Consider the following 16,879-nt stretch of genomic DNA (forward strand, 5'->3'; position numbering starts at 1 on the left):
TACTATGAAGTCCTTTCTTTTCCCCACTTCTTGATCACAGCCCCCTCATGTATCCCACTTGGTTCACTATCCCAGTTCCTGTGATTCTTAGAAGCCCCTGTACTTGCTAGTTTGTCCATCTCCCCCGCTAAACTTTGAGCACCTTGAAAACAGGAACCCTGTCTTACTGAACTTTGTATCTTCAAAGGGCCAGCTTAGGGTCTGGGACAGAACATTTTGTGAAGAGAAGAGCTCCATACAGATGCTATAACAGGAGAGGTGAGGAGGCAGGAGAGCTTCTCTCACTTCATATGGAGTCTTCTGTTCAAGTTCATATATCCTGAGGCAAACAAACACGACTCCTCATAAACAATAAGAGAAACGGGTCTGTGACTAGCAAAACTGAGAGAATAAGATTATAAGAGGGCAACCTGTTAGCATTTAAAGGGACCTCAGAGATCATCTGGAATAAAACATTTTATCTATGGCCTGGAGACATTAGCAAATTGCCCAAGATCACGCAGCCCACAGCAGCAGCAAGAAGAGATTTTCACAGCTCATCTCCTAAAAGATGTGCCACACACAAATTCAATTTTCAACATCCAAATAATTCAAGGTTAAAAGTCGAGAAAGTGTGCAGAGACTTTACGAAAACATTGTCCTGAGCAGCCCAGGTGAGGGTGGTGAAAGCAGCAAGTCCCTCCTATGGTCCCTTCCTGTCTATGACAAAAAAGGACCTAGTCAAGTTACACTGCTGGGACCCTCACAGGTGCCCAGAAGTTCCCGTGGTGCCTTGGGCCTGGAGTCCACACTGCCCAGAGAATCCAGCTCTGGTCCCTGGCTTATTAGCACACTTGACCCTCACCTCTCACCATCCAGGAAAATGCCCCCCAAATGAGCCAGAGCTCAAGATCTGGGCTAAGGGAATAGATTGTATCTAAAGTTAACCAGGTCTTCAAACATGTGAGACTGCCAATGGAGATGGAAAATCTGATCGTGGGGCAGACTGGTGTTTTGCATTCTTACAGGCATAATCCAGGTACTCCTCTGCAGGGGCTGCCATAAAGCCAACAGAGGAGCCATAGAGACCCAGGAATTTTTGTTCACTTGTTTGATTGAATTCAGCAGCCATGTGAGGGTAAAGGTTTCCGACCTAGGTCAGATGGGACCCCAGAGGTGAGGAAGGGGAGAGACGCCTTTTAGTGCCATGATCCTTCACTGCTGCCCTAGGGGACGGTTCGTGTGTGTCTCCAACCCATGATTTTGCACCATCAGACATGTTCCTGCATGCTTCAGGAACTGCTGCTGAGCCACCTGGGGGAGCCCAAGCCTAGGGGATGGGATCTGGGGAGGGAAGGAGAGGGGATCTACTTTTGTTACGAGATAACACATTCATAGGCCATAATACAGATGAGGAAAAATAGCTCTCCTACCATAAGCTGAATGCAGGAACTGAAACTCTGTTGGATAGAAATGTTAGTTGAAATTACCACTAAGAATCTGTGCAAAGTAGTACATATTGCAGTTACAAAAACAAACTTTGTCTTAAAAAAGCAGTTTCCCCCAGGCTACGCAAGAAACAGTGAACGCAGAGGGTGCAAAGTACCTCTACCCTGGAGAGGGTGACAGACTTGCCATCCAGGAAAGCCCATTCATTGAGGAAGGGTATGTCCTTGGATGCCATGACATCCTCCAGGCAGCTGACCCAGAAGCTGCCTGGAAGTATGTAAGTCCAAGTTCCTGCTCTTTGCTTGTCCATGCTAAGAATAAATTTCAAGTCTCCCAAGCATTGCAAAGGGACTTCACACATGACAGAGGCTTTATGTGCTAGAGGAGGTAAAGGTTCAGGGACAAAACCAATCATCTTTGGCCTCTGAAGAGCTCTGTTTAAAGTCCTAGAGGGCCAGGACCAATGCAGAGGCACTTAATTCCCTGAGACCTCTGGGAGAGCGTGGTGCTGTACAAGGGGCACAGACTGTGGGCAGACAGCTTGGCTTTGAATCTGAGCTCCACTGCTTTTTAGCTGTGCAACTTTGGACACGTTATTTAACCTCTCTGAGCAAAACTGAAGGCAAGAAGCTCTAACTCACAAGATTACGGAAAAAAAATTAAGATTTGTGACAAGAATTGCATGGTGTCTGGAACATGGCAGGTGTTCAGAAAACTCAAATTCCTTTTCCCTCCCCTTCCCCAGGTTCATCATATGCAAAATGGGAGTAACTGTACTTTACAATGCTGCTATGGAATCAAGTGAGACAACAGATGACAATGACTGATAAACAGATTTTTTTGTGAGGAGGTATTTCATTTTTACCTATATTAGTTATCCTGTTTATCCTTTCCCTTCATTTTCAAGTCAGATTACCATTAATATGACCCATCTTTTGGTCTCCAGATTTTGAAAACAAGTCTCTATTGGCTCTGCCTTCTGCAGGGCCAAACAGTTCTTAAGTAAGATCCCTGAAGTCACTAAGAGCTTGGAAGAAAGCTTCAAGTACCCACATTGCTTTCAGAACCAATGAAGGAGTGAAATATTTCCCTGCATCCTGGATAGAGGACATCTTTGGGCATTTAGAGCTGCTAAAAATAGCTCTTTCTGAAGCAACTTCTTGGTCTTCTTGAAAAAGCTGAGAGGAATTTAAACCTGAGAGCCTGGCTCCTTTGCAGGCTTCTATCCCGCATCACAAACGGCCAGCTCTCGAAGGAAGCTGAGAGTACGTACACTGTCCTCTCTGACCTTGAGTCAGCTCCTCCACTGCAGTCAGGAGACCTGGTAGAAGCAGAGGCCAGCCTCCCAACATATGACACGGACCAGCTGTGTGTATGTGTAACTCCAAAGGGAAAAGGATCTGCCCAAAGTCACACCAAAATCAGTAGCAGAGTTAGTGCTATAACTCCAGTCTTCCAACTCCCAGTTTGGGGCTTTCTGACACAATGTGCTAATACCACCCTGTCTAGTGGACTGTGTGAGAAAATGGTCTGGGTTGGTTTAGTCACAGCTTAGAAATATGTTGACTTTTCAAAAGTAAAATTGGGGAAAATCAAGTTAGACGTGGGTTGATATTTTGTGTGCTTTAAAATTAAAACTTAATCAGTACTTTACACATGCCAGGAGCTTTCCAATCTCTCCCTTCCCCACGTCCCCACAATCTCAGGCTCTTCCCGTCTGCTCTCCCTTTCCTCTCTAATCTGACTGCTCTAGTCTAACACCTCAATTTCTCTCTAGCCGACTGCAACTATAATGTTGTGGTTAAGAATGCATGTGGGGGGCTTCCCTGGTGACGCAGTGGTTAAGAATCCGTCTGCCAATGAAGGGGACACAGGTTCAAGTCCTGGTCCGGGAAGATCCCACATGCCGTGGATCAACTAAGCCCGTGAGCCACAACTACTGAGCCTGTCTGTGCTCTAGAGGCCATGAGACACAACTACTGAAGCCCGCGCGCCTAGAGCCCATGCTCTGCAACAAGAGAAGCCACCTCAATGGGAAGCCCGCACACTGCAATGAAGAGTAGCCCCCGCTCACTGCAACTAGAGAAAGCCCGCGCGCAGCAACGAAGACCCAACACAGCCAAAAATAAAAATAAATTTAAAAAAAAGACCCAATGTAGCCAAAAATAAACAAATAAGTAAATAAATAAATAAATTAAAAAATGAAAAAAAGAATGCATGCAGGGACTTCCCTGTTGGCGAAGTGGTTAAGAATCCACCTGCTGATGCAGGGGACACAGGTTCGATACCTGGTCCGGGAAGATCCCACATGCCGTGGAGCAACTAAGCCCATGCACCACAACTACTGAGCCTGCGCTCTAGAGCCCGCGAGCCACAACTACTGAGCCCACGCGCCACAACTACTGTAGCCTGCGCACCTAGAGCCTGTGCTCCACAACTAGAGAAGCCACCGCAATGAGAAGCACGTGCACGGCAACAAAGAGTAGCCCCCGCTCGCCACAACTAGAGAAAGCCTGCGCAGCAATGAAGACCCAAAGCAGCCCAAAATAAATAAGATATAAATAAATAATTTTAAAAAGTCACAATTGCCAAATAAAACAAATGGTATTAAAAAAATAATTACTAAACAAGAAAATGAGGGTATTATCGTGACATTCCAGGCCTTTCCAAATCTGGCCCTTGCACATCTGTAGTCCAGATTCATCTATTACGCCGCCACCCTAGAGCCTATGCTTCAACCATTCTCACTACTTCAAGGTTCTTCAGTGTCACTCCTCACACCTCCATGTCTTTGCCCAGGCTCTACTCTGCCTAGAATGCCCAACTCTTCCTCTGTATGTTTAAAAGAATGCCTCTTAACAGCAACAACAAAAAAACAACCAAACAAACAAAAAAGAATGCCTCTTACTTCTCCCTCAAGTCTCCACTGCTAGGTCCTCTGTGAAGCCTCCCCTTACACCCTCAACCCCAGGCAGAGGTTGTTCCCTCCTCCACTTCCTCTCCTCTTGTACATATTCCTTTTACAATATTCACCACACTGTACAGCCACGAATCTGTTCACACGTCAGCTTCCGAATGGACTGTAAGCTACTTCAGGCAAAGACAGCATCCTTCCTTTTTTCTATTCTAGTGGGGAGGACATTCAGCAAATAAATACTTGTTGAGTAAATGAAGAGGAACTTACATAAAACCATCTACAACCATGAGGTAGGTGTAGCACATTTCTCAGAGAGGTGAGGTAACTTGTCTAAGGACTCACAACTAGTGAGTTGAGTAATCAGGATTCAAACCCAGGACTTACTAACTGCAGAGCCCACATTCTTTCTCCTGCTCCTTGAGTATTAAAGCACCAGCTGAGAGTGGCTTGTTTTTTTGAGCGTGGGGGTCAAGATGCTGGTAAAACCTCTGCATTGCTCCCAAACTGAAACAAACTTCTATACTTTCAAATCTATTTCAACCTCTATCCAAGGAGTGTTGGGCCTTTATTATTTTTGAAAAACAAGTTCCTCGCTGCAGCTTGAAAATGTGGCAAGTCTCTCACTCTCTTCCAAATCCACATCCAGGAAGGGGTGGGTGGGTGGGTGGTGTGTGTGTGTGTATATGTGTCAACGGCAGCCTCAGGGGAAACCGAGGGTGTGTGTGTGTGTATGTGTCAACAGCAGCCTCAGGGGAAACTGAGGATATGTGTGTGTGTGTGCGTGTGTGTGTGTGTGTCAACGGCAGCCTCAGGGGAAACCGAGCAAAAACTGGGTGTGGATACTGGGAGAGCAGAAAAGGTTCTGTGAGGAGGATACACATCTCAGATATTCCAGCAGAAGAGAGATGGGCCAACTTTAAGTCCCAAGGAGAATGGAAGAAATTCTATTCCCGGAGGCTGAACTGCCCCAGTTCCCAGAGGGGACTCCCTGAACAATCAAGCGTGGACAGGCTGAGCCCAGAGCAATTAAGGACATGGAAAGGCCAGCAAGTGTTTCGGGCTTTTTTTTCCCAAATAGAGCCTCACCTCCCACCCCATTCACCACTGTTGGCTTCACTTTTTCCTTACCTGGAGCATAACTGGGGCTATTGGTGGGGTACAGGCTGGGATTGTAGGCAGGGGCTGCAGCTGGATAGGCTGTAGGGTAACCTATGAAGAGACAAAAAAGTGTCATTTAGTTGGGCAAGAAGAAAGCAGATTTCTGAGGAAATGGAATCCAAGTCCCAAGCTTGGCCTTCAGCCTCTTCATGGGCCATTTCAGGTAGTATATGTGACTGCTTTTAGCCTCTCAAGAAAAATCACCAATACCACAGTCCCAACATATACACATTTTTCTGTCTGTTTTTTCAAAGCAGTACAAGAGATATATGTCTATATGCTCACTGTAAAAAACCCTGAAACACTATGGAAGTATATATGGTAGAAAGTGTAAGTTTACTTTCACATTCCTGCCATAATACTACTCTCCTCCCCAGAGATAATAGCAGTTTGGCATCTATGTCTCCAGACAGTTTTCCATGCATTTTTATACACATATATTCAGTGGTGAGCTAGTAAATATTTAACAACTGGCTCAAGGGGATTGGGGTGGAGCCCTATTTGTAGCATTTGCTAAGTTCCATGGTGTAAGCACTCCCAACCATGGCCAATTTCAAGCTACCAACATCACTGAATAAGTATAAGTAGCTGAGAAGCTCACAATTGGGTCTAGAGAGCCCACACAAGCCTGATCCAGTCCACCACTGCATATTATATATAAGGATTAAAAAAACGTTTTTTAATTGTGACAAAATATATATAAAATTTGTGATTTTAACCATTTAAGTGTACAATTCAGTGGCACTAATTACATTCACAATGTTGTGCAACCATCCCCACTATGCATTTCTAAAAGTTTTTAACCACCCCAAACAGAACTCTGTACCCGTTAAGCAATAACACTCCATTCCCTCTTCCCATAACCCATCTTAACTTCTTTTTTTTTTAATATGTTTATTGGAGTATAATTGCTTTACAATGGTATGTTAGTTTCTGCTTTATAACAAAGTGAATCAGTTATACATATACATATATTCCCATATCTCTTCCCTTTTGCGTCTCCCTCCCTCCCACCCTCCCTATCCCACCCCTCTAGGTGGTCACAAAGCACCGAGCTGATCTCCCTGTGCTATGCGGCTGCTTCCCACTAGCTATCTGTTTTGCATTTGGTAGTGTATATATGTCCATGCCACTCTCATTTTGTCCCAGCTTACCCTTCCCCCTCCCCGTATCCTCAAGTCCATTCTCTAGTAGGTCTGCATCTTTATTCCTGTCCTGCCCCTAGGTTCTTCATGATTAACTTCTAATCTACTTTCTGTCTCTATGAATTTGCTTATTCTAGATACTTTATGTATTCTAACACATGGAATCAAACACTATTTATCCTTTTGTGCCTGGCTTCTTAGCATAATTTTTTCAGAGTTCATTCATGTTTTAGCATGTATCAGAACTTCATTCCTTTTTATGGCTGAGTAATATTCCACTGTGTATATATACCACATTTTGTTTATCCATTCACCTGTTGATGGACACTTGGGTTGTTTCCACCTTTTGGATATTGTGAATAATGCTGCTGTGAACACTGATATACAAGTATCAGTTTGAGTCCCTGTTTTCAATTTTTGGGGGTATATACTGAGGAGCAGAATTGCTGGGTTATATGGTAATTTTATCTTTAGCTTTTTGAGGAACCACCAAACTGTTTTTCACAGTGGCTATACCATTTTACACTCCCACCAGCAATGCACGAGGGTTCCAATTTTTACACATCCTCACCAACACTTGTTATTTTCTATTTTTTTTTAATTATAGCCATCCTAGCAGGTGTGAATTGGTATCTCTTTGTGGTTTTGATGTGCATTTCCCTAATGATTAATGATGCTGAACATCTTTTCATGTGCTTACTGGTCATTTGTACATTTGTTTGGAGAAATGTCTATTCAAAATATGTGCCAATTTAAAAAGTCGGGTTGTTTTGTTGTTGAGTTGTAGGACTTTTTAATGTATTCTGGATATTAAACCTTTATCAGATTTGTCATACTGAGTGAAGTAAGCCAGACAGAGAAAGACAAATATATGATATCGCTTATATGTGGAATCTAAAAAAAAAATGGTACAAATGAACTTATTTACAAAACAGAAATAGAGTCACAGATGTAGAAAACAAACTTATGGTTACTGGGGGGGAAAGTGGGGTGAGGGGGATAAATTGGGAGATTGGGATTGACATATACAACACTACTATATATAAAATAGATAACTAATAAGGACCTACTGTATAGCATAGGTCAGTTCTCTGTAATGAACTATATGGAAGAAGAATCTAAAAATGAGTGGATATATGCATATGTATAACTGATTCACTTTGCTGTTCAGCAGAAACTAATAACATTGTAAATCAACTATACTCCATTAAAAACTAAGAAAACAAAAAAACTATCAGATTTAATTTTGATGAAATCCAATTTATCTATTTTTCCTTTGTTGCTCATGTTTTTGGTGTCATATCTAAGAATACACTTGCTAAATCCAAGGTCATGAAGATTTACCCTATATTTTCTTCTAAGAGTTTTAAGGCTTTGACCCTTATATTTATATCATTGATCCTTTTTTTTTGGCTGTGCTGCATGGCTTGTGGGGATCTTAGTTCCCTGACCAGGGATTGAACCCGGGCCCTCGGCAGTGAAAGCATGGAGTCCTAGCCACTGGACTGCCAAGGAATTCCCATCATTAATTCATTTTTGTATATGGTGTGAGATAAGGGTAAATGTTGTTTTAAATTCTATTTTTTCACTTTAACATTATAAGCATTTTCCCACGTAATTCTCTTCAAAACACTTTTTAATATCTTGATAATATTCCATTATGTAGATATAGCAAATTATTTAACCATAACTCTGTTTTTATAGGTTTAGGTTGTTTTCAAATTTTCATTATTATAAATAAAGGTATGAGAACAACCCAAATAAATCTTTGGCTGCATTTCTGATTATTTTTTCAGGAATGAGTTCTAGAAGTGAGCTTTCTAGGTCAAAAGATAGTGCTATTTTTAAAGCCCATTCATTCAACAAATATTTCAGTATCTACTCTGTGCCAGACACTGTGATCCCTGCCCTTGTGGAGCTTATATTTTAAGAGGGTTGGAGAAGGCAGTGGATAAATAGTAACTATTAAAAAAACAGTCTTAAGTGCTATGGAAAAGAGAAAAAGGGCAGGGTAAAGGGCATCAGATGTGCCACGGTGTTGGGACTGCACTATTAAATAGGGTAACCAGTATAAGACACACTGAGAAAGTAAGGTTTCCACACAGACTTGAAGGAAATAGAGTTAACCAAGCAAGATGGCTGAAGGAAGAACATTTCACAGGAAGGAAAGAGTCAGTTCAAAGGCCCTAAGTTGGGAGTATATGATATGGGATATGTCTGAGGAATAGCAAAGAGGCCAGTGTAGCTAAAGTGGAACAAGCGAGGGGGAAAGTAGTTGTAGAGGAGTCAGAGAGATAGAAGGCTGGTCAGTTCGTGTAGGGCCTTCAGGCTACTGTAAGGACTTCAACTTTTACTCTGAGTGAAATGAGAAGCCATGATGGGGTCTTGAGCAGAATAATAACATGGTCTGACTTATGTTTGAAAAGAGTCACTCTGATTGCTGTGTGGAAAACAGACTATAATGGGGGAAGAGTAGAGAAGCAGAGAGACCAGTTAGGAGGCTACTGCAAACTCCTTGCAATAGATGATGGGGCTCAGATCAGGGAAGTAGCAGCAGAAATGATGAGAAGTGACATGCTAAGAATCTTCACATACTTTGCCACACTGCTTTCTAGAAAGACTATCAATTTGTACTCACACTAGCAGTGTGTAAGTGCCTGTCTCATTGCTCCCTGCAGTTTTTAAATGCTCATTGGTATTTTGACCGACAATGGAAAGCTGATTTTAAAAGTCAAAGATTAAATCCCCAAATCCCTAAAAGCTTCTTTGGGATTTATAAATATTGAGCTTTAATAATGTATCTTTGTTAATATACCTTTCCCTAAATCCTTTCCAATTCCAAAGAAAATTCATCTCTCTTTACTCCCAATCATTTTCTGATTTCAGAACCAAGGCAGCCAACTTGTCACTTAATTAGCAATATGGAGGTCTGTCACTTCTCAAGGAGAAAGTCAAGGGTTTAATTTGGGAAGCGAAGTGACCTGGTCTCATGGCTGAAATCTGTATTCAGCTTCATGTGAGAGACTGTACAGCCAAGGGTAATCATACCCCTATTATGTCATTTCAGATGTCTTTTACTTTAGGGGCAATTACAGGATCTTCCTTCAGTGTTTCTAAGTAGAATTATTTTTCATTCACTTGAATTTGGCAGGTATCAAAGAATGGTAGCATTAGAAAAAGCCCTCTTAATTTTCTAGGTGACATCCTTAGGCTGAGAAAAAGGAAGGGATTACAGAGGTTAGAAGCACCTTCAAGGCCATTTGAGGCTAGGGCTACTCTGCAACACACTCACGCATCATTCATCCCCGCTCTTACGCCTCTACTGACCATAATAAACTCTGTCCTTTCCTGAGACTCGGCAGCCCCCTCCACTGTGAAACTGCTCTGATTGTCTGAAAGGGACTTCTCATACTTCACCAAACTCTATCTGTACCTTCTACCCTGTAGGACAGAACAAATTTGAAGACACATGCGTCCCCAATGACAGAACTTATCACAGTGTACTTCGACGGTTTGTTTACATTTCCTGTCCTCCCCCCTTTCCCCAATCTGTAAGCTTCTTGAAGGCATAGCTATGTCTCATTTGCCTGTACACAACAGCTCTTGATCAGTTCCTATTTTCTACTCTCTGAGCATACCACCACCTCCTCTTCCCCTCAGCCTGGACAGCAAGCATCCAAGCTTCTCAAACACAGGGTGGTGATGAATAAATAGTCTGTGTGGCCAGTAGAGAGTATCCCTTCCCAACCATCAACTTCCCCTGTCCAAAAAGGGCATCATATGAAAGCTGGGCTTCCTTCCTACAACTTTTCTGGGTTTGTTTTGTTTATTTTGTTTCCTTGTCCCCAACTGATATTACTCATCCTGCTGCCTCTGTTGATGATGCTGGCATCTCTAGTGCCTAGCACAGATAACTGTAGAGAATAGGTACTCAATAAAGAGATTACCCAGGGCATTGTATTCTGGAGCTATGAAAGGTTTAAAAACAAAAGAAACAAATCCAAGAGGGTCCCTGGCTTTGAGAGTGTCACCAAGTAATGAGAGAGAAAAACAGATGAGTGGACAGTTAGAATGCAGCCCGAAAAGTGCCATGACAAGGATGTAAAGTGAGCAGAAAAGGGGCCTTTATCAACCAACATTTATTTAGTACCTATTGTCTGCCAGGGATTATACTGGGCACTAGGTGTCCCTTGATGTGGACAAAAAAAGGGGAGGAAGAACATTCCGGGCAGAAGGATGAAGGGTAGCATTTTGGGGACATCCGTAAGTGGCTTGCCTTGTACCTTCCTTGGCTCTATGAAGCAGGACTGATGGGTTAACCACACCTAAAAGGGTAGGTTGCCTTTTAGGTCTTGATCTCATCATTTTGTCTTCTTGTGACCATATCTCCCTTTACAGTCACTGACCCTAACTTACCTTTTCAGTTTCATCTGTCCACTACCTATGCCCAAGTTTCATATTGCTAGACTGGACTGCTGTCCTGAACTCCAGACTCACAGTATCTAACTACCTACTTAACATCTCCACTTGGATGTTTGCTAGACATCAAGGCTATATGGGTAGAGTGGCTAAGCGTATGGTCTCTGGAGCTAGATCTAAGCTTAGGTTTGAATTCCAGCAACACCACTAATTATTTGTGTGACCTTGGGCCACTTACTTAACCTCTCTGTGCTTTAGTTTTCTCATTTGTAAAGTGGGAATAATAATATTATTTACTTAATAGGTTGCTATAAGTATTAAATTAGTAAGACCTCAAAGTACTAGGAGCCCGGCAAACAGTTAAGACTTCAAAAAGTTAGCGATTATTATTTTAAACTTATGACATTCAAAAATTAAATATTTACTTTTATCTTCCCATTCCCTTCCAAATCTGTTCTCTAAGCTTTTTCTCCACACCAGTAAACGACAACTCATTCTTCTAGCTCCTGAGGCCAAAAATCTTAGAGTCATCCTTGACTCTACTCTTCTTCTCCTATCCACATCTAATCCATCAGCAAATCCTTTCAGTTCCACCTTTAGAATATATTTAAAATCTGACCACATCTCATTGCCTACATACTTGCTATCCTAGTCCAAGTCATTGTTATTTCTCACCTAGATTATTGCAATAGCTTCTTAAGGGGTCTCCCTGCTTCTACCTTTGATCCTATGCAGTCTCTTTACCACACTCCTCTCTTTAAGCCCCACAGTAGCTTCCCAAGACAATTATGGTGAAATCCTTTCAATGACCCACCAGCTACCTCTCTAACCTCCTCTCCTTGCCCACATGCTAATCTACTCCAGCCACAATGGCCTCCTTGCTGTTCTTCAAATGTGTCAAGCACTTTCCCATCTCAGAGCCTTTACCCTGACCCTTTCTTCCCTTCTGGAACTCTGTTCAAAGGTCACCTTACATTCTAAAATACTACCTTCAACTTTCATTACTCTCTGTCCTCCTTATCATGCTTTGTTTTCCTTCACAGCAGTTAACAACCTGATATACTATATGTTTACATATTTATGGGAGACTGCCTATCTCCCACTACTAGAATATAAGTTTCAGGTCATAGTAACACTTGCTAGACTGGCTATTACCTGCTGAAGTCTCCTCTCAGCACACTCCCAAGACTCTGGATAGGTTCTGCCCCACCAAAGCGAGTGGAGCGCATTCCAAGTCCCAGTTCCCCAAGACTGCCTGGATCTGTTAAAGTGCATTGGGGGTAAAGACATGGAATTCAAATAATATACCATGGATATTTCACCCACCACTCAGACAAAAGATATTTTCATACATGCTAAGTCATTCAAGCCTCAAAACAACACTAATGTTACTTTCCCCATTTTGTAAGGAAATCAAGGCTCAAAGAGGTAAAGTGATATTTTGGCTGAGATTATTCAGTAAATCAGTGGTGGAAACTGGCCTTTTCCACACCTACCAAATAACTATGACTTGCTCCTTGGGAACAAGTGTGCCCCTCCTGTATTTATATTCTTTGGAGGTCAAGAGTGAAGAGAATAAATGGACACAAGTGAGCTTTTCTCCTCTGTACCTCAAAGGCTACAGTAGTGATCAGGTTTCCTAGGATTCTGATGCGTACATTTTAACTGCTTTACAGATGTTAATACAATCTAATCCCTTTTACTTGTTGTTACTAGGATTAGGACTGAAGAAATGTAAAGCTATTTTCTTGATTAATATGGAAATTAGAAATTACTTTCAAGAGAAATCAGAAACTATTTCTGAAACTACTTGATCTTTAGGAAGTAAAAATAGCAGAGTATCAAAAAGGTAGTGGAAGACTAACTCCTTGGGTCAGGAAGACAAAGAGGATTACTCCTTTGTGAGCAGGGGGAACACTTATGCAATGAAGACAGAGCTTTACCTCTGAAGCTCACAATTAAAATGAAGAAAACTGTCCCCCAACCCTAGGGGCGACCAAAAGAACCATACAAGCAAAACAAAAATCTTTAATTCTCTCAAAATAAAAAAGAAGAGGGCAAGAGGAAGGATACAGTTTTGAATCTATAACACGTTCTGAGCACTGTGCCAGGCACTTCTTTATCTGACTTAATTTTTACCCTAACTCTATGAAATACATTATTAGTCCCATTTTATAGATGAGGATATTGAAGCTTAGACTTATCTTACACAACTACTAAAAAGAGAGTGGAGACAGAACTGGGCCTGTTGAATGAGACAAAGTCCATTCTAACAACCTCCCTCAAAACATGAGTCTACTTTGCATAAACCTCTGGATTTGGCTGCCGTTTTCTTTGCCAACATTCTTTTACTTCAGATTCAAAACCTGAGAAAACAGGAAATTACTCAGGAGAATCGATTTGGTCAAAGATGGTGCAGTTATTTAAAAAAAAAAAAAAGCTATTCTGTTCCCACTCAGTATCCTAATATAGGTCATGCTCACGTTACTGAAAAGCATCACACAGGCACTGAATTACACAGTTAAAAGAGGTATTAGAGATGATTGAGTCTAATTTGACACTCAGCACTGTAATATCTTCTATAGTGGCCCACATGGCTGGCCACATGGCCTCTGCCAGGACACCTTCTAATGATGGTGTGTTCAGAATCTCTTGAGGCAGTCAAAGCTCCTGTTGGAGAGCTCTGGAGGTTAAGAAATTCTTTACTCTGCGCTAAAAATCAACCTTGTAAGGACTCTAACCCTGAACAGCTTCTAAACTACTGGTCCTAGTTCCACCTTCACAGAACATGTCTGTTTCCTCTGCTCCAGCACAACTGTCCACAGATATGAAGATATCTGTTATTCTTCCTGAATTTTCTCTTGCTCAAATCCAGACTCAATTCCTTCAACTCTTCCCCATCCTGATTGTCCACCTTTGGTCAGACTTCAATTTACAAATCATCTTCCCTTAAAATAATTCCATTTTCTTCCTGCCTCGCTCACTCTTCTTTTTTTCCCTTGATTTAAAAAAAAAAAAAAAGAACTGAATTGACACAACAAGACTGGTAATAAGTGGTCAATGAAGGCCTAAAGTGACTTAATCCAGATTTCTTCATCATTATCCATCAGCATAGTTAGCACCTAGCAGATGCTTACCGTGCCAAGCATGGTGCTAGGTTCTCTACATAGAGCTTACAGTCTAACAGGGAAGTAACATAGATTATTTATATTAATCTATAGGCAATATATATGATATATAATCAGAGAATGTTGGGGTATTCTAGAAATGCTGAGGAAGGAGTGAAGAACAGGTCTGGGACAGTTGGGAATAGCTTTTCAGATGAAGAAAGATTTTAGCTGGCCTTGAACAATGAATAAGAGGAGTTTGTCAGAGGTGTGTGAGGGTGCGGACAAAGAAATATATATTCGTTTCATGCATGAAGGCATGAAAATGTATCCCATATCAGGCAAATGGCAAATAGTTCAGTGTGGTTGGAGGTTACAGTGAGTGGGGAAGAGTGGCAGGAAATGAAGGTTTAAAAAATACGCTGCGGGGGCTTCCCTGGTGGCGCAGTGGTTGAGAGTCCGCCTGCCGATGCAGGGGACACGGGTTCGTGCCCCAGTCCGGGAAGATCCCACATGCCGCGGAGCGGCTGGGCCCGTGAGCCATGGCCGCTGAGCCTGTGCGTCTGAAGCCTGTGCTCCACAACGGGAGAGGCCACAACAGTGAGAGGCCCACGTACCGCAAAAAAAAAACAACACTGGGGACAGATTGTGAAGAGATCTGAATGTCAGGCTAAGACATGGAATTTAAGAATCCATTGGAGGATTTTAAATTGGAGAGTTTCAAATTTGTGTTTTATAAAAACAACTACAGTAGCAATGTAGAAAGGGGTTCAGAGTGGGTGAGATCAGAGAAAGAGGGACCAGATGGGAAGTTGGTGCAACAGCCCAAAGGCAAAGCTAAAACATTAACAATGGGATAAAGAGAGTGGAATTACAAAGATGTTTAGGAGACAGAGCTCACGAAACTTCATCCTGACAGCAAAATCATTTTTATTGCACTGAGCTGAAAGGCTAAAAGTAAAGATAGGAAACATTCTAACTGCAGGGTTTGTGGGCTTTTTTCCCCCTTTTCTTTAAATAGGCAGAAGGAAAGAAAATAAATTAAATGGACCCTTGAATGTGTTCGCTCCAGATAAAAAGCCTAAATCTGAATTCCTCTTACTAGTTGGGAGGCCTGGCTGCTAAGAGTGCTATACTGGTGGGAATGTAGGTCAGGGAGGCAGGCAGCAGTTCTGCAGTGCTGGCTCTGGAGCAGCCCATCAGACCTGAATCTGAGGAAGCCTGTACACTGGATTCAAGGCCCACCCACCCGGCCTCCCACTAGTGAGCCCCAGGGAAATATAAGGGTGTAAGTGAGGCATTGTTCTTAGTTGGGGCAAGGCAACTCCCCCGTGAGGTAACAAGAAAGGGGGCACTATCCTGTAATCAACTGTGCTCTGAGTTACGTTGTTGCATCTTCAGGGAGAACTCATCCATCAGGTGAAAGGCCACCAACCTGCGGGTCATTCACCTTGGCTGGGCCCTAGAAGAGAAAGGCTGCTGAAACCAGAGCAGGCCTAGCTTGGTATGTCTTCAGTGTAAAAACAATATCACAACAAAAAAAGATAAGAAAATAGGCTAGGTTCAAGCTAGTAATAAAATTGCTACTAAGTAAGCACATAGGTAAGTGTGTTCCTACTCCTCACGGGAAACATTCTTTTACAAATCTAAAAATATCACCGAAGTTCCCTATCTGCCAGTATGGGAGAAATTTTAATGGAAAGCAGATGGCCTATTCTGTCTCAACCACCACTCCAGGAGTATGCTGCTGCTCCCCCCGCCCCGCCACCATCTATAAGACAGATGGGAGGTGCTCAGCACTTTACAGACTGTTCGTGAATGATTCCTGCCCTCCCTGCATTTATCTTTTAAAAGAGATAAAAAAGCAAGATGAAATCTTGCAAACTGATGATTTGGTCCATGAATCCCTTTCCCTCCCAGATCAATTCACTCTTTCATTTCATTATTCTGTTTAACAAGATTTGGTAAAGGAAAGAATCTTGCTCAGATTCAATAAAATATATTGGGATACTTGGTTTTTCATGTGAAGAAAAAATAATTAGATCCCCACCTCTCACTTCTCCAATTCCAGAAAGACCAAAGACCTAAATTAAACAAAAACTTTAAAACTATTAGAAAAAAAAAAAAGGAGAATATCAGTTTGACCTTGGGATTAGAAAGTATCAATATTTCTTAGATGAGACCAAAAGTTTGATAAATTTAACTTATCAAAATTTAAATCTGTATGACAAGATGCTATAAACAGAGTTAAAAAGCAAGCACAGAGGGCTTCCCTGGTGGCGCAGTGGTTGAGAGTCCACCTGCCGATGCAGGGGACACGAGTTCGTGCCCCGGTCTGGGAAGATCCCACATGCCGTGGAGTGGCTGGGCCCGTGAACCATGGCTGCTGAGCCTGCGCGTCTGGAGCCTGTGCTCCACAATGGGAGAGGCCACAACAGTGAGAGGCCCACATACCAAAAAAAAAAAAAAAAAAAAAAATAGCAAGCACAGAGTAAGAAAAGATATTTATCACACATTTAAAAAGAACTAGTATCCAGAATAAAGAACTCATATTAATCAGTAAGAAAATGAAAATAAGGCAAGAGAATCTAATCATGCAATTCATGGAAGAAATCACTCAAATGAGTCGGGAGATGGAGGAGAAAAGAAAAAGATGTTCAACGACACTAGTAATCAGCAAAATGCAAGTAGATGGAATACAATAT

The 16,879-nt window shown here is 42.1% G+C and overlaps 1 protein-coding gene across 7 annotated transcripts in view; it reads right to left on the reverse strand.

Moving 5' to 3' along the window:
• FAM168A (family with sequence similarity 168 member A) overlaps nt 1–16,879 on the reverse strand; it is a 235,165-nt gene that overhangs the window by 47,653 nt on the left and 170,633 nt on the right. For 6 of the 7 annotated variants that reach the window (XM_060159967.1, XM_060159968.1, XM_060159964.1 and 3 more), the window contains exons 3-4: nt 5,474–5,554; nt 1,413–1,439 (exon numbers count right to left, since the gene is read on the reverse strand). In XM_060159967.1, coding sequence (XP_060015950.1) covers nt 1,413–1,439; nt 5,474–5,554 — 108 coding nt within the window. The remainder of the gene's footprint in view (nt 1–1,412; nt 1,440–5,473; nt 5,555–16,879) is intronic. The other variant, XM_060159970.1, reaches the window with a different exon arrangement.

This window comes from Lagenorhynchus albirostris, chromosome 9, assembly GCF_949774975.1.
Source record: "Lagenorhynchus albirostris chromosome 9, mLagAlb1.1, whole genome shotgun sequence".
NCBI lineage: Eukaryota > Metazoa > Chordata > Mammalia > Artiodactyla > Delphinidae > Lagenorhynchus > Lagenorhynchus albirostris.